Source organism: Solanum stenotomum, chromosome 3, assembly GCF_019186545.1.
Source record: "Solanum stenotomum isolate F172 chromosome 3, ASM1918654v1, whole genome shotgun sequence".
Lineage (NCBI taxonomy): Eukaryota > Viridiplantae > Streptophyta > Magnoliopsida > Solanales > Solanaceae > Solanum > Solanum stenotomum.
The window spans coordinates 65,999,821-66,018,021 of NC_064284.1; the positions used below are offsets into that span (position 1 = coordinate 65,999,821).

Below are 18,201 nucleotides of genomic sequence, written 5' to 3' on the forward strand. Positions count from 1 at the left end.
TGAAGTTGTCATTATTTTTTATAAAAAAAAAAGTTAAACAAAAAACGTATAGTGTTTTGCCTTAGGTGGTGCAATTATAAGAACTTTATTTGTAGTGGAGCATAATAGGTGGTACAATTTGAAATGATTTTGATATGAAAAGAAAGGCAACAATAAATAGCAAAATGACTCTAAAAAGTAAAAAATCAATAGCACATACTCCACCTTCAATGGTAGTACAAATGAACCCCCAAAGTATAAGGAGCGCTAAAATCAAGCAAACAACACTCCTTTTTGGTCTACATTTTTTGACTTAGACATAAAATCGGATTATAAATAAATAAATTCTAGTTCAAAATATATTTTTGTGACATTGTAGGCCGATTAAAAAGAAAAGTGCATAAAAACTAAAATAGTATTAGTACTTGATTCACGGACGAACATTTATGTTTGGTCCACATTTGTCTCTGCCAGTGTCATTACCTCACCTTGCTTTGCTTGGCACCCGGCAATCAGTGGCTGATGCATTTTTTTTACAGTCAATTTAATGAAAATAATTTACGATACAGATATGTAACCTTTTTTGTTATACACATATTTCTGTTTTCGTTCACTTTTACTTGTTCAAAAGGACAGTCATCTCATCTGTCAGTAGTTGTGTTTCTTGTTTTGGAGCAAAATACAGGCTTCTGTAATTAAACAAACTTAAAAAGACCATTAATGTTATTAAAACCCAAAATGAGTAAAGTAATCAAGAACACGACAACCCACCTCCCTCGTCCTTTGGGTCTTGTTTTCCAATAGGAAAAAGACATTCTTTTTCTCTGTATTTTCTCACTCACTCAAACACTCCCACCTGGTTTTTGGGTTTTTCTTCTCATGTTTATCTCTCATGAATAGTTAATCATTTATCCCTTTGCTGTGTGGGATAAAAAAGGTACCATCTTTGCCTGCATTTCTCTCACATTCATTTGATTTTCTGGTTTAATGTTTCTATGGAAGTGCAAAGTTTCTCATTTACTCCTGGGAAATTTTTTGATATTTCTGGTGTAATGTTTTCTGTAAGTCATTTCTTTTTCATTTTTCTCAGTGGAAATCTTGATGTTATTACTACTTCATGCCACATTGTGAATTTGTGATGTAGAGTAGCTGTTTAGTCTTCGCTTTTGCTTTATTCGAGATGGGGTTACTCTCATTCTCTTCTGTTAGTCTGCCTACTTCTCTGCTCTTCAATCTCTGTCCATTATGCTTTTTCTGGTGACCAAATGTTGTACATTTTTGTTTGAGCTTCTTTTCTTGTATTTGTTTTTTTTATCCTCTCTGAGGTCTTGTCTACTTAATGTGTTTTAAAATAAAGTTAGTTGACTTGAGCACCCACAAGTTAGAACTGTCAAGTAAATGGAACTGTCATAAGGACTGTTAACGAATAACTCGGGTTTCTAAGCCTGTGAAATCATTTGATTCTTCAAGTTCAGACTAACTTGGTCGCGTTGCAATGTATACATGTTAGATGGCATTTATTGTTTCTCCCAAAAGTAGGTTGAGTTGTTGGATAGAATCAAATTTCTTTTTTAAGTTTGGAATATCTTGGTCTTTCATACAACTTGAAGATGTGTTTTCTATTTATTATGTGCAGGCTCATATCATCCAATTGAAGACCATTCCTTATCTTTGTTTCTGAAATCATGGTTTTGGGACTGAAAACTAGGACTAGGAATAGCCCGTCAGTTCAAGTCGAATATCTAATCCATATTAAGGAGATTAAACCTTGGCCAGCCTCACAGTCACTGAATACGCCTCGTGCTGTTCTAATTGAATGGCAATATGGTGATAAGCTCTCTGGATCTACTAACCAAGTCGTGCCATCGTTGGGAACTGGTTCTGGTATTGGTGACGGAAGAATTGAATTCGATGAGTCTTTTAGACTTCCTGTGACACTACTAAGGGAAGCTTTCTTTAAAGGTGGAGATGGTGACACTTATCAAAAGAATTTCATTGAATTCCACTTGTATGAACCCCGGCGTGATAAGACTGTGAAAGGTCAGCATTTAGGAACTGCTACCATTGACTTGGCAGATTATGGTGTTATTAGAGAGAGTTTGAGCATATGTCCCCCCATTAACTGCAAGCGAACTTACAGGAACTCAGCACAGCCCCTTCTTTTCCTGAAAATTCAGCTAGTTGAGAGGAGTCGTGTGAGGCCATCCTTGAGGGACAGCTTGAAAAGAGAAGCATCAATGGACCGAAATGGATCTCTTTCTAGATTACTGAGTGAAGAATATGCAGAGGAAGCTGAGTTTGCTTCATACACTGATGATGATGTTTCTTCTCACTTATCATTGCCTGTTTCTTCTTCAACCAACGGCTCCAACTATGGCTCACCACCTCAAGGAGAGGTACAATGCTTACTTTTCTATTAATTAATAACTTCTGCTGTGGAATCACTTATATCTGATTGGGGTTATTCCTTTATGTTACTTCCAAACTGTCGTGGCATGCATTTTAAATTGAATGTACTTTGTACAAGTTTGCATCAATAGAGTTAGAGGTTCCATGACCTATCGAATTGAAGCATTTTAAATGAAATGCACTCTGTACAAGTTTGCATCATTTTAACATGAATGGTTGGTTGTATAATGTTGCTTTTCCAATGTGATGAAAATCTTAGCTAGTTTGATACCCAGCTGGCACATAATTGCAGGAAAGATTTGCGGGAGTAAAAAGTAGCCCTGGACAAGACAAATATGAAAATGTACTAGATGATAAGAAAAGGCTTGAAAATATGGACAAAAAGCAAGGGACACAATCTCCTTCAAGTTTGCAAGGAAGTTTGTCACACACCTCAACTGATTTGTCTTCTGATCTGGCGTGGATCTCAAAGAAAATTGGTGGTAGTAGTAGCATTCAGTATTCAACATCTAACGTGAATAATATAACCAGAGATACTGAGTATGCCTGCATGTTGATCAAACTGGACAAACAAGCACAGTGTGTGGAACAAATCGCGGCCAGTGATGAACGTGGTAGTGAAATATCCTGTCGGCAGAGCTCTGAGGAAGGCTTGATCAATGCTCATCCAGCTGAAAAGGCCTGTCTAATTCGACACATCACAGATGAGAGTAGTAACTTTGTGAACACGGTTAGTAATTTCTCCGACAATGAAATTGAAGAGAACGCTTCAACTCCATCTCTAAATGGGCTGTGTGATGATGCAAGAGATGCAGTTACTCAAAATGGAAACAGTGAGGATCATCGTGAAAATGGTCAACAATGTAGTCCTGATAATGGAGAGCAACACCAGGAGAATGAGCACGAAAAAGAAATCTTGGAAAATAAAGGGCAATGCAAAAAGGATGAGTCAGTCAGTTGCTACCCTGAAGAGGATACTCTAGTACCTGTCCTGAAGGAAACTGATGCAGTTTCTGCTTACAGGGACAGTTCTGGAGCAAAGAGTAATACTCCCCAAAACGAGATATTAAAGCATGTGATGTCAGTCAGGTCATCATCAGAATCAAATAGGGATGGATCTGTCGGAAGTGATCAGCTTCTAGTGCAAGATACTCCAAAAGGTGCTAGAGGTTTTTCAAGCAATGAAAGAAAAGATCAGAAAGTGAGTCCTAGGGATACAACAAACATTCTTTTGGAAAGCAAAATTCATAAGCTGGAGCAAAGAGTAAAGATGCTTGAAGAAGAACTGAGAGAATCTGCTGCTATTGAAGTTGGCCTTTACTCCGTTGTTGCAGAGCATGGATATTCCGCGAATAAGATCCATGCTCCGGCTAGACGCCTGTCTAGATTCTATCTACATGCCTATAAAGAAAATTCTGTATTGAAAAGGGGAAGTGCTTCTAAGAGTGCTATATCTGGAATATATTTGGTTGCAAAGGCATGTGGAAATGATGTTGCTAGGTACTTTTCAGTACTCCCTTTCTAATGTATCATCTGCATTCAGACAAGCAGGTTCTACTTTCTGATGTAATATCTGCATTCAGACAAACAGTTATAGTTACTACCTAGGTGCCTGTAGAGTCGTTTTATTTATCAGTAGACTTTTTTCTTATGGGACCAAATTGTTCAGCTTAAAAGGATTTAAATATGAAATGTAGAAGCACTCTCATGGGCCCTATCCGAAGTTCTTAATTATAATAGTCTCCAGCAATATTTACTGTGATGCCTTATTCTGAGACCTAAATCCAATTGATGAATCTCTAGTTACTGATCCTTCAAAGCACAGATGTTAACTTCCCTCAGTTTAACGTTTTGTGGAAGTAAGTTAATGCATGCACAAGACAGTTATTCGTTTCTTTATACGGATTCACTTATTTGGTCTGACCACAGGTTAACTTTCTGGCTATCAAATTCAGTGGTGCTGAGAGCAACTTTAACCAAATTCCATGGGAAGCAACAGTTACCTCTTTCTGCTGATACTGTGCCTGAAAAAGCTGTTCTCAAGGACAAGAAGAAGAAATTTTCTCCACTTAAGTGGGAGTCTTGCTCCAGCAATGATGTCAGAAATGACGTTTGTGAGAGTTTAGGCAATTGGGAGGACCTTGTTACATTTATAAGAGCACTTGAGAAAATTGAGGCTTGGATATTCTCCCGCATCATTGAATCTATTTGGTGGCAGGTGTCTCCCTCTTTCTCTTGATCTCCCCACAACCTCCTAAAGCACAGTGGCATAAAATAAATCCTAAAGATGTCATTTATTGATTTTGAACCTGAAGAACCACTACCTATCCACTAACTCAACTGTGGTTTATTCATTTTTTTTATTTTTTCAGACGCTCATTCCATATATGCAGTCTGGTGCTGCAACAGCAATCTGTAATGACATGGGTCCAGAGATAAATAGATTTAGCAGTACAACTTCTAGTTCAGGTGCTGAAGAGCATGGAAACTTTTCCTTGGAGCTTTGGAAGAAAGCCTTGAGGCATGCCTGTGAAAGGATTTGCCCTATTCGGGCTGGAGGACATGAATGTGGTTGTTTGCATTTGCTCTCTAAATTGGTATGGTCTAACCACCTTTCCTTCCATATTGTACAAGCTCCTTTCCGTCATCATAACATGTGTTTACCTGTCTTTGCAGTACATTTCATGCAAACTTATAAATTAATTAATAGTAGTTAGTTCACATACCAATTAATTGGTAAGATAGACCACGAAACAGAACTTACTTCCACTACCCAGCGTTCTTTGTGTTGGGAAAGGTAGTTATGTTTTAACAACCAGCACCTCCTGCATATCCCGAGTTTTTTACTTCTTTCAATAAGTTTATTGTGGATCAAACGGTGATGGTCTTGATCTTAGTCCGTCTTGCTGCTAATTAATGTTCATGAAAACCAGATAATGGAACAATGTGTGGCTAGATTGGACGTAGCTATATTCAATGCTATCCTTCGAGAGTCTTCTGATGAGATGCCTTCGGATCCTATATCAGATCCCATTAGTGATGCTGAGGTGCTTCCCATTCCAGCTGGAAAAGCTAGCTTTGGGGCAGGTGCACAACTGAAAATTGCGGTGAGAGTCATGTTGAACTTTTCCAGTTAAAGTTTTTATGTATATATGATTGTAAGTCTACTACTTATATTGATGCATAATAGCAAGAGTATTGCCCTTTGTCACTTCTCTTCTTTTTTTACCTCAAGAAATAAACAAACTTTTTATGATGTTATGGTGTTTCTGTCATATGGATTGCAGATAGGGAATTGGTCCAGATGGATCACTGAACTTGTTGGCAGCGGTGGTGCCAACTCAGTAGACGATGAAACTAGAGCAGATAATGAAGATGATGGGAGTGAATATGATTCCTCTTCTGAGTCTTTCAATCTCCTTAACGCACTGAGTGATCTTATGCTGCTTCCAAAGGATATGTTGTTAAGTAGGACAATAAGGAAAGAGGTTCATCTCAAAACCTTAAAAATGTCATGTTTATCTTGTTTGCTTCCAATTGTTCATATTTTTTTCTCCTTATTGATGATGCTACTTGAACCTTACTCTTCAGGTCTGTCCCACATTTGGTCCGATCATAATAAGAAGGGTTCTTAATGTTTTTGTCCCGGATGAATTTTGCCCTGATCCAATACATGAAGTTGTACTTGAAGCTCTCAACTCCGAGGTAAGCTCATATCATCTCTTTGATTTTGTTCATTTTCCATGCTAGAGTTTGGAGTAAAGTTGATGAACTAAGAATTTTAATTATAACAATACAATGAACCAAGAGTTGTCTGCAATTTTATCTGGTTAGGATCCTTTTGATGCCGAAGAAGATTCTGTCATGAGCTACCCATGCACAGCAGCTCCTATAGCTTATAAGCCACCTTCAGCAGCTTCAGTTGATGGTCTATTAGGTGAAGTTAGTCGCCATACTCAGCTGAGACGAAGCAGATCTTCAGTGCTCAAGAAGTCATACACAAGCGATGATGAACTGGACCAACTAGATTTGAACTTTATCATTTCTGAGGGCATTGCAACTTCACCTCTTGTAATATCCAATAGGATAGCAGAAGGTAGCGGAAATGGAAATGGAAATGCTGTTAGGTATCAACTCCTTCGGGAAGTTTGGATAAACAGTGAATAATATAATTTTGACCTCTCGAAATGTGTAAGCACTGCCTTCTTTACTTCTGTGAATAAATGCTTGCAGTTTAGGCAATTGCTGTAGTCCTTATCTTCTATCTTTTACAGACTATCAATTATCAACATCAGCACAATATACAAAGTACTATTGAAGCACAATGTATAGCTTTTACAGCCAAACATTGCAGAACACGATACTCTCAAGAATCATATGGGTGACAATTGCCACAACACAAACTAATAAACGTGGATTTGAAGTTTTACACAACATAAGCATTCATGAAAAATAGACTTTGTAGAAATCTATATATGGAGAGTATAATGTAAGCTTGTCTAATGCTCACGCCTCTTCTGCAGTAGAACTAGATTGTACTCTTTCAAACAAAAATACATGTATTCCCGCCCAAAAATTAGAGTTTGTTACACTCATATTTCCTATACTTGGTATGCTTGCAAAAAGAATGAACATCAGCATCCTGCGGTCAACTGTGTAGAACCAACTGCATTCCTGTGCTGAAGATGCAAAGCAGCCAAAAGGCCTTGCCATGTTTCTCCAGGTCCTCCAGCCACTTGAAAATCAAGGAGCTTTCTCTGTTTCCTGTAGTATTCTTCTAGCGGGTTGACCTAAATAAGACAGAATGGTGATATGTATTAGTTGATGTTGTTGTTCCAACTGAGAAAATTTTGATCCAAGATCATGCAATTAGTTTTATGCTATTAAATGAAAGAAAGATCAAACCGCATATTTAAACAAATTGATCAACAATGAATATACGATCCACATACATCACACCACAACTGCAGGATACATCACTTTTGAAACATATAGCTTGTTTCAGATATTAGCACAAACAAAGTAAAACTACGTGAAGAAGACCAAGTGAGTACCAAAAGTTCCAGAACAATATGGCATAGACATATAAACCATTTCAGCAATGGTTAGTTCAATTAGCGATCAGGTACACAGTATATTAGCTATCAAGCAAAAGATCTTTGATTTGATTTTTCCTCAAACAAGATACTTGAAGGCCTAAAATGACATTTTGGAGCAGCACATTTGCATGTTTAATTCAGCAAGCACTAGTATTTATACACATCAAGAATGCGAAGGAGGGAATCTATAGTCCAATTCAATGCTTAATTCAGCAAGCACTAGTATTTATACACATCAAGAATGCTAAGGAGGGAATCTATAGTCCAATTCATTGAATGTTAAAAGAGGCGATCTACAATTTTATTCATCTCAAGTTACGACATCAAATTTATTTGAGTATTTGCAACTGTAAAATTTACGGCATCATTAGTTACCTGCTCTGCATGCACATGCAGGTTCTTCCTTGAGACATCATCCATGATACTTGAAGGCCTAAAATGACCACCCTCTGGCTGCCAACTAGTACTAATTCCAGAAGCCCCCCTGCGGAGGAATTCCAGTGGTGGATAAATCCCAGTGCTTTTATCTTTCTTTGACACCAAATCCTCTGCACATTTAAGATTCAGAACTAAATCTATGTCCACAGTTTTGTCCAGGATCTCCTGCAGAAATAAACCAGAAGTGCATGTAATTTCCAACACCAGTTCAACATAAATCATTTGAAAATAAACAGGCCTCTTTGATCAAAGTCTGAGAGAAGTACAATAAAATTTACTTTCGACGTCTTATTAACAAGTTTATGTATTATTCTGTCCAGAACACTAGAAGTCAACAACAACATACATACTGTAATCCCACAAAGTGGGGTTTGGGGTATACAAACCTTACCCCTACCTCAGAGGTAGAGAGACTGCTTACGATATGGAAGGGAGGCTATACTTACAGCTTGAATCTTTGATCGAGGAATCCCATCCAAGATGAATCCACTTTCACCACTGCAATATCCTTCTTCTAGCCTCTTTGACAATAAACCAAATATAACCTCTTCCGGGACAAGTTTTCCCTGGTTGACAGCATCTGCTATCTTCATTGAGCCAAAGACAAAGATGGAAAGTACTATTGGGTTAAACAAACAAAAGGACAAGAAAAAGTGTGTAATGTGAGACTATCTTAAAGCAAAAGAAAGTACTCCTTTGTTCCATATTACATGACAAATTACTAATGGAAAATCAAATTTACCTGTTCTAAAAGTACAATTTTTCTACTTATGTAACATTTAATCAAGCCAGCAACTAAAGGTTTGACAGTAGTATATTTTTGACAAAATTGAATAAGACCAGCTCAATCAAGCTTTTTTATACATTTCATTCTGAATTAGCATGGATCAATTCTAAGTAAATTTTGGTATTCAATCCCTCAATTCAAAGCTAATTTCTTTCAATTATTTAACAATTTGTCAAAAATAAGCAAATAACTAAAAGAACAATTTTTCTTTTCATTTTTCCATTGCAGATAGATTGAAAGCTCAAACAAACAGAAATGCAGAATAAATAAAAACCTGCTTGTAGAGAGAAGAACGAGGGTGGAGCTCTTGACGAACGAGTGAACCCATGGAAATATGAGGGACATCTAGAAGCTTCGAGAGCCACTGGGCATACACGTGTCTCTGTGCCATTGGATCACCCATAATCACCCACTGCACTCCCCTTCGAGGAACCGATCCCTCAGATTCCTCCATTACGCAGCTCCGGTTCTGATAGTCCTCGTATTCGTAATCATCGTAATCGTAGTCTACTAGCTGAGCCGCAGCTGATCCGTAAGACCGTAGAGATTCAGTCCGAATAAGTGGCTGCGCCGCCGCTCTAATACGGCTGAGCAATGCCATCGCCGGCCGGAAAAATGATACTCTGTATAGCCGCCCAGAGAAAACAAGAGGGTTTCTCTAGAGTAAGCAAATTGGGGTTTTAGAGACGCGAAGATGGTGGAGAGTGAAACATTGTCCCTGAATGTGGGATTTATTTACGACAATGACACGAGCTGCTCGACACGTGTCAATCATCAAGTGGTGGAGGAAATTGAATTGGGTCCTACATTTATTTGTATTTGTCGTGGTTAACGAAAAGATCTGATTGGGAGAAATTACAGTCCACACGACTGGCAGAGAAATTAAATGACACGTGTCCAATGTAAATTAGTTCATCGACCGCGTCCACCGGATTTGCATGGACATGCACTTACTTTACCATCAACTTACTCTTCATCACAATTTCCATGTGAACTTTAACTTTAGCAACTTTTTATAAAAGTGTTCAATTGGTTTTGAAATTTATTGATTTGATTTATCGATTATTAGTATGTAGATATGCTAAATTTTTATTAAATTATTAAAATATTCTTATTAGTTATTAATTGTTATAGATTTAATCGTTAAGAGATTTAATACAAAAAAAATCATTAAAGATCACTTAGAAACAAGGTGACAAACCAAATGAACGAACCATGCACGTGACTTGATAGATTTCATCTTGCTCAAAAGCAAACATTGACATATTGTAGAATAATCAAGAGTTTGAGACAATAAGAAATAAAAATATGAAACTAAACTCTAAGTTAAGGAATTTAATTATACTAGTTTTACGGCACGTGCATTGCACGTGTGTATCGTATATATAGTATATGATGTTGTAAAACATAATTAATATTACTAAATAAAAGTTTTTTAGTGAAATAATTATAATTGAACAAACATAGGACAAGTGTTTTTAAATTATTAATACATATTGTCATAGTTAGTTGTATTTTGAGATCAAAATGACCATATATCATTAAAATGTTTCAAAATACATTCAAAGTTTAAATATGAGAAAAAGTGGCATTTCTTTAATAACTAGATTTTGTTGCCCGTGCTATGCACGAGCCCAATAACATAAATGGTATGTTTTAAGGCTAATAACAAAGATTTTGAAGCGATTGTTTGTGTGGATAAAGGAATAAGGTTTTTTATCACAAACCTGTACTTTCTTTAACGCTATTCAAGGCACAATAAGACTACCCACATACAACATTTTTGAACAATTTTATGTTGTCAATTATCACGATTTAATTTTAAGAATCAGTCAATTTTTTTTTCTGTTTTTTTAATAAATATTTTAAGTTGTCAATTATCACGATTTATTGTATTTTATACATAATTTTTAACGATAGATTAATTTCAAGAATCAATCGAATTTTTTTAAATGTATTTATTTTTGAAATATTTTATGTTGTCAATTATCATGATTTATAGTATTTTTTACGCAATTTTTAAATATAAAAAATTTAAAAAAATAAGACAAATAAATTAAAATGGACCCAATATATGTTATTTTTGTTGTCTCAATTTATGTGACACAAATGAAATTTGGAGAGTCATTGAATATTATATATTATACTTGGGCATAAACTCTCTTACGCACGGGCCCAATAACTATTATTTTTTGTCCTAATGTATGTGACACAGATAAAATATAGTGAGTTATTTAAATTTAATATGATTTTTAAATATTTTAAGTTATTAATAATGTAATTTATAATATTTTTACGTAATTTGTAAATAGTTAATATATATTACTCCATTTGTCTCAATGTATGTAGCATAGATAAAATTTCAAGAGTTAATCAAATGTTGTTAATTGTTAAGATTTACAATACATTTTACGTAGTTTTCAGTAATTTGATATTAAATAATACATATTATTACTTTTGTCTCATTTTATGTGACATTGATAGATTAATTTTAAGAATCAGCCAATTTCTTTTTTTGTGCATTTTTAATAAATATTTTAAGTTGTCAATTATCACGATTTATTGTATTTTATACATAAATTTTAACGATAGATTAATTTCAAGAATCAATCGAAATTTTTTATATGTATATTTTTTAAAAATATTTTATGTTGTCAATTATCATGATTTATAGTATTTTTACCATAGATTAACTTCAAGAATCAGTGCAATTTTTTGTATCTTTTTCAAAACATATTTTATGTTGTCAATTATCATGATTTATAGTATTTTTATGCAATTTGTAAATATAAAAAAAATTAAGACAAATAAATTAAAATGAACGCAATATATGCTATTTTTGTGGTCTCAATTTATGTGACACAAATGAAATTTGAAGAGTCATCCAAATTTGCACCTTNNAAAAGTCACAACTCATTGAAGAAGTCACAATCTGCCAAAAAAGTTACAACCCTTTGGAAAAGTCACAGCTCATTGAAAAAGTCACAATCCTTTAATTTGAAAAGGTATCTACTTTCAATATAATAAAATTAGTTAAATTAATAAATAAAATAAATTAGGTATTTTTTAATTGGGGGTATTATTGTAATTCAACATTCAAGTTTGGGAGTTCATGCTTTTAAGATAGTATAGATATCGAATGGTATAAACATAATTTATTGATTTTCTATCGGATTATCGATTAGCCTGTTAAGAAAAAACATCTAACCGTTAAGAACTGATAACTCAATGATAAAAAAAATCAAAACTCATTACTAAACTGCCTAAATCAATAACTTTTTTTCGATTCGATTTTGAACAACCCTAGATACGCGGAATAAATATAACAAGGGTGGGCCTTGTAGCTGTAGTAATAGGCCTAGTATAATTAATATGAATATCTTTGGAATATGTGTTATGGACAAATCTTATATATGAACGATCGATTTGTTTAGCTAACACTGAAATGAACCGTCCAATGCATAACACGTTCAACGAGATTAAAAAAATAATCCATGGTGTGAAAATTGATATATTAACTAACAACGATGCATGCTTCACACCTAACGACGGCGAAATTCTTTTGATTTTCGATATGATCTCTATTATCATCTTTGTTTCTCTTATCAACTCTCTTACTCTATTTAGGTTTATGAATCATTTACACGCTAACATTCTTTTGGAGTACAGGTCATCGATCCAGATGATGGACGATGCATGCGCAGTAACACACATTTTGAGGAAACAAAATATTTTAACAGATTCTTTTACCAACAAAATAAAAACATGGCAACTAGCTAGCCAACATATATAAGTATTTTATTTTAATAATCTAGAATAAAATGGTAATTAGGAAAATCAATATTTTTTTAAGGTGTGAGTTCTACGATTTAAAGCTTTTATATATATATATCACCTTGAATACGTTGAATTTGGACTTTATTACACCCAATATAAGGGCTGAGAAAACTATGTTTTACTGGTTATTTATTTGACTTTAAAATATTCTAATCCAAAATGACTTTTATCTTCTTCTTCCACAAAACTTGGAACATTCTCAGATACTTCTATGTTGTTTCCTCTAACAAGTCGACGAAATTTGATAAATCAATAACCAAACACACCTTTATATTAATCTCCTTTACACACACACCACGCGTTGTTAATTTTACTTTTCTACTTTCAAACATATATATATATTATATACTATATGGTTTATTCTCAATACCTAGTTGAATTCTATTATTCCTCTCACTTTTGTCTTCCATTTTTCTCACGAAACTCATAATCCCTACTGATAGATTTAAGAAAAGAAAATGTTGTCTTTATAGGTTTAGGACTACTTGAAGTCTATATATATATTTGAAGATTTCACAACATTGTACGCTTCTGACTTTTCTTTCATAGTGGAATACTCTATTTCGTTAAATCCTTGGGTTATTTTTCTTCTTTGTTTGTGATTGTGCGCTTTCTCAATATACATAGTGTGGTTGATATAATTAAGGATGGAAGGATACAAACGACTTTTTGAGCATATAGATGAGAATGGAGATGGGAAAATATCAGCATTGGAGTTGCAACTATGTGTGCATTTGATAGGCAAAGACATATTGTTGTTTGAGGAGGCAGAGGCAGCAATTGTGGCCCATGACTCGGACAACGATGGCTTATTAGATTTTGGCGATTTTATGAGATTAGTGGAAGATGGAGGGACGGAAGAAGAGAAGGAGCGCGAGTTGAAGGAGGCGTTTAGGATGTATGAGATGGAAGGGTGTGGATGCATAACGCCGGAGAGTTTAATGAGAATGCTTCGTAGGTTAGGGGAGAAGAGGACTGCTGATGAGTGCAGAGGAATGATAGCCAGTTATGATATCAATGGTGATGGTTTGCTCAATTTTGAGGAGTTTGTCATTATGATGCGTTGCTAGTTACATATATCAATCGTATTTTTTTGAGAGTACAAGCAACATAGTCATTAGTTTGTTAATTTTGTATTGATAAACATATAGTACATTCTTTATATGGGTATTTGATTTGATATATACATGCATTCTCAATATTCATTAATGAAAGACATTCCTTTTTCACTATTACAATTTCAAACCATATTGTGATCAATCTAACATATATAGATGTCGATAATTTGACATTGGGCAACAAATAACTACTCGTATCATTTAATGGCCCAATATTAAATGGGTTGATCAACATGAATTTTTATGGTGGGCTGATTGAAGCTGAGCCCAAAGTAGTATTTCCATAAATAAAAGAGAAAATTGTATTTAATGACAAACTATTAATTCAAATTAAATGTTATAACCACAGTTTGATTTAATTGTGTCCCGTAGTAAATTGTTGTCAATCGCCTCTCTCCCTGAAATTCTCACTCGTCACTCTCCCTCTCTCGCTCGCCAATCTCTCCCTCGCCTCTCTCGCTTTATACAAACAGAAATGTATAAATTGTGTTTTCGTTTGTATAAAGCGAGAGAAAATTGTATATACACATGCGAATACATATATCTTCATCCTATACACTTATAATTATACAATACAAATATTTCCCTGCCCAGTTCTCTTTTGTCTTTCTCTCTTTCTCGCTTTATACAAACACAGATTATACAAAATACAGTGATAATTTATGTTTATATAAAGCGAGAGAGAGATTTGATATACAAACGTTTTATTTCTATTTAATTCTATACAAATTCAAATTTTATGTAGATATACAAACACATAAAATTGAATTAAGAGGCTGCCAACGATTTATACAAACAAGAGGCTGACAACAATTTATACAAATGGTCTGCCAGCGAAATTATACAAATCTGAAGAGGAGCCAGCGAATTATACAATTTGATGCTCCATAGCAAACATAAAGTTTGTTATGGAGTGCAATTATACAAACTATAACTATAGCATACAAATTTGATTTTTATGTTTGCTATATGTGAAAGTTGCTCTAAACAAAATAGGGAAAACTATCTTATTAGATATACATTTATATCATATAGTATTAATTTTACCTATATTTTCAAATAACTATGTATACCACTAATTAAGAGTTCTCTATCATATGTTGAGGAAGATACACCTAAATACATATATTTTTGCTACCAAATATATTAAAATAGGGAGAGAGGCGAGCGAGATGGGGAGGGAGGTGAGCGAGATGAGGAGGGAGATAGTCATGTATCTCATATACAAGCGAATCCACTTGGATACAGTATTTAGAACAAACTACACCTAATTTTGACCTCATGTATTTGGACGCACCAAAATCTGGTAAGATTCGTAATATTACAAATTTAAGTATATATATCTAAATAATTAATCCCTAAACTAGTGAAATTTCGATAAGTTTCCGAAAAAAATAAAATAAATGGTAACATAGAATTGATTCGTGAAGAATAGGAGAAAAGTGCGTGGAGCAAAGATATTTTGCAATAGATTCATAATGAGTGGTGCATGAGTCAGAGTGATGAGTAAGAACTCGTATCACTATATATGAGGAAAAAGTTAATAGTGTCCCATTCAAATCTGTTTTTATTCAAAATCGAATGTTAATTAATAGTCCAACAAATTAATTACTAGTATATATTGAGTAGTACACAATATATACTAAAGTTATAAAAAAAAAAGCATACTCAAAATCAAAAAATCGATCAATATTGTAGTTGAGCTATATATACCTTGTAAACTCTTCACTTTCCTCTTTTATTATTTTAATATATGAAATGTCATAGCATTTAAAAATTTATCAGTCTAAAAGTTTATTAATCCGAAGCATACCATATAAGTATATGGGCATTGGCCATCAAATCAAGTGATGACTGACTAATGAAAAAAGCAAATGGACAAAAAGCTCACTTATTGCTTTCTCTACTATATACTTTTCACCTATCCAACCTTTTCTCTTTATGGTGTTATCTCTTGTTTAAGTATCTTTAACAATTAATTAATCATATATTAATTGTACATGTGAGAAGTGTTGGACCACACTAGCTTATACCTTTGGGAAAATTGAGTTAATATATGGGGAGCTACCCACTTTAATATTTATTATATCAATGTTTTCTCTTCAAAAGGATACAAATTAATTTATTTTAAAAAGTATATTTTTGAAGAGTTGCAACATCTAGATCAATTTGAAAACCATTTTTAAAGTCTTATCGTAAAGGATGAGATTTGGAGTGAAGATGAGTCCTTTTCAATATCGTAGATATTTATCAGTTAGATTAAGTTAAGATTTGTTAGAATTTTGACCTATAATAGTTAGAATTTGAGTAAAACTATTTATTTTCAAGACTTAAATTCAAAAAAGATGTAATAATATGTAACAAAATAAGATTTGTAATGCGAGGATAAAATGAAAAGACATGATGTTGCTATATCTGTGTGGGGGCCTGACTGGTTCTTATGTACAGAGTATTTGTCAATTTAAGTGACTAAAATATCGTCCTATCAGAAAATGACATAATAATTTACTCATTTTCTTCCAACACCTAATTATGAGCTAATGCAATTCCTAACATATATGTTAGGATTTTTTTGATTTGGATTTGTATCGGATTCGGCTAAAGGAAAGTTTCATATTAGAAGTAAAACGATCTCTAATAAAGGTGATTCAATACTTAGCAGGATTTGAAATTCAAAATTTCTAGTTAAGAATGAATATAGTTATAATCAGTCGCGTTGCTATATGGTGGTAGAGTGTCCAAATTGTATATACAAGTAAAATGATACATGAAATGATTAAATAACATATTTTAGACACCCTTAACACTACAAACTATTGTAGCCCAGTGGTTTCAGATGCTTGGAATGAGGTAGTGCTCGTATGTTTGAATCTCACTAGTTCTACTTTTTGAAAAAAACTTTTATTATGCTATTTGTGGACACCCTTTGTGAAATTCATGGCTGCTACTGATTATAATAGTATGGGTCCATATATTAAATTTTTTTAGTATTAGACGGCGTATTTTATTTTTTATTATTATGAGTTCAAATATTTCTATCATAAATTAGCTAGAGTCTTTCCTCTATTTAATTAGGATAGTAAAAAAACTGTTATATATCATATTCTCATCAACGTTTACACTACATATAGACGTAGACCTTTTTTGTTTAATCTCATTTTTTTAACGCACACATACTAAATTTGGTCTAGCTAGCAATAATGACAAATAACAATAACAATAATAATAATAAAGATGGCAGAAAATTAAGTTCTATAAATATATAGCGTTTTTTTCTCTACTTGGTTGAAGGAGTGATAAAGTTTGAACCCATAAGACATTGATATGTTGTGGTGTCGTAGTGAAATTGTTTCATCGTTGAAAGTGTTTAGAGATTCAATATGAGTTTTGAACTCCGGATAGGAAAAAATAAAATGATATAGTAGACTCATTATTTGCATATCTTATTCTTGCAGTATTGGGTTGTTACAATTTACAACTTGTCAGGACCAAAATATTAAACACCATGCATTCATATTCATTTAATTTTCATATTGACCTAGCTAGTACAAACGATAAGTTATATTTAATGTTCTCACCTTCCCCTCAACTACATATATCTTTTTTTTTTTCTGTTTGATTTGATATTTGAGACTTATTTGAAATTTGATTAATCTAAACTTATTAAAAAAATATTTTGAAAATATAGCGATAATCTTTATTAAAGATGACTTTATTTACAGGATTGAACTCAAGATTTCTAATTAGCTTATAACCATTTACAAGTGTATTTTTAATTGTATTTTTATATTATATAAAAGACATGAAGAAAAAAAACACACACACAAAGAATACTTTTCTCATCAGCAAAAAGGGGAATCTGAACAAAGGTGAAGCCATAAACTTGCCACTTTTCCAGCCACATTCCTATGCAACTATCACATGATAATAATTCTAAAAGGTCACATAATTCCAAGGAAATTAATCAATATAATCCCTTGTAATTTATATAAAAAAAGTCTTTTGTATTATTAATTAGATCTATGATAGACATATTTAGCATAAATTTAAATTAATCAGGTAACAAATAGAGCATACCTCATGATTAAGCAAAAACAAATCTTTTCCCACTCATCACCACTCAACTTTCCAAATTATTATCAGTCTTAAAAACATTCATTTACTTAATTAATTAAATTCAGATACGTTCACAATTTGTTACATGACATAAAAAGTGGTTTCAAACTCTTGTAGGTGCATGAAACTCTTGAAAACACTCTTAAATTTGACGAGAATTTAGAGGTGTATCTCAATCATATTAAATATAGATATATTTAAGTTCAATCTATCGAATAAATGCGACTATTAAGTCGTTATGTGGTAAAATAACCAACCAAAGGATTCGTTATTGTGGATGTGGTTTTTTAAATTAGAAATCTTGAATATGAAAAAATCTTAAATAAGTAGAGGACACCGAATGGGAAAGGGCACTTATAGTGTGGGACCAAAGCCATTCTACTCTTTGGGAAAACGATAACTTCGCTTTCAAGTCCCA

At 33.4% G+C, this 18,201-nt stretch overlaps 3 protein-coding genes across 4 annotated transcripts; 2 read left to right on the forward strand and 1 right to left on the reverse strand.

Annotated features, from left to right (window-relative positions):
* The first annotated feature begins 819 nt into the window (after positions 1-819).
* LOC125858004 (uncharacterized) lies at positions 820-6,943 on the forward strand. 2 transcript variants are annotated; one of them, XM_049537665.1, is made up of 9 exons: positions 820-916; positions 1,616-2,375; positions 2,681-3,888; positions 4,318-4,606; positions 4,761-4,985; positions 5,322-5,495; positions 5,676-5,876; positions 5,980-6,093; positions 6,223-6,943. In XM_049537665.1, the coding sequence occupies exons 2-9, from the start codon at positions 1,665-1,667 to the stop codon at positions 6,553-6,555; spliced, it is 3,255 nt and encodes a 1,084-aa protein (XP_049393622.1). In that variant the 5' UTR covers positions 820-916; positions 1,616-1,664; the 3' UTR covers positions 6,556-6,943. The 2 variants fall into 2 exon arrangements, with proteins under 2 accessions (XP_049393622.1, XP_049393621.1); XM_049537664.1 differs by having other exon boundaries at positions 910-1,040.
* LOC125858005 (probable adenylate kinase 7, mitochondrial) lies at positions 6,755-9,398 on the reverse strand. The gene is made up of 4 exons (XM_049537666.1): positions 8,987-9,398; positions 8,372-8,512; positions 7,863-8,090; positions 6,755-7,178 (listed from the first exon to the last, which is right to left on the reverse strand). The coding sequence occupies exons 1-4, from the start codon at positions 9,311-9,313 to the stop codon at positions 7,023-7,025; spliced, it is 852 nt and encodes a 283-aa protein (XP_049393623.1). The 5' UTR covers positions 9,314-9,398; the 3' UTR covers positions 6,755-7,022.
* A 3,789-nt stretch (positions 9,399-13,187) lies between these two features.
* LOC125860555 (probable calcium-binding protein CML31) lies at positions 13,188-13,676 on the forward strand. The gene has a single exon (XM_049540539.1). It carries the CDS (start codon positions 13,197-13,199, stop codon positions 13,617-13,619), a length of 423 nt encoding a protein of 140 aa, XP_049396496.1. The 5' UTR covers positions 13,188-13,196; the 3' UTR covers positions 13,620-13,676.
* The last annotated feature ends 4,525 nt before the right edge of the window (positions 13,677-18,201 follow it).

Coding starts and splice junctions, on each gene's coding strand:
- LOC125858004 (XM_049537665.1), top strand. CDS start 1,665: ATGGTTTTGGGACTGAAAACTAGGACTAGGAATAGCCCGTCAGTTCAA. Junction 5,496..5,675: donor GTGCACAACTGAAAATTGCG/GTGAGAGTCATG, acceptor TATGGATTGCAG/ATAGGGAATTGGTCCAGATG. Junction 6,094..6,222: donor TTGAAGCTCTCAACTCCGAG/GTAAGCTCATAT, acceptor TTATCTGGTTAG/GATCCTTTTGATGCCGAAGA.
- LOC125858005 (XM_049537666.1), bottom strand. CDS start 9,313: ATGGCATTGCTCAGCCGTATTAGAGCGGCGGCGCAGCCACTTATTCGG. Junction 8,513..8,986: donor GTTCTTCTCTCTACAAGCAG/GTTTTTATTTAT, acceptor GGCTCAATGAAG/ATAGCAGATGCTGTCAACCA. Junction 7,179..7,862: donor TGCATGTGCATGCAGAGCAG/GTAACTAATGAT, acceptor TGTCTTATTTAG/GTCAACCCGCTAGAAGAATA.
- LOC125860555 (XM_049540539.1), top strand. CDS start 13,197: ATGGAAGGATACAAACGACTTTTTGAGCATATAGATGAGAATGGAGAT.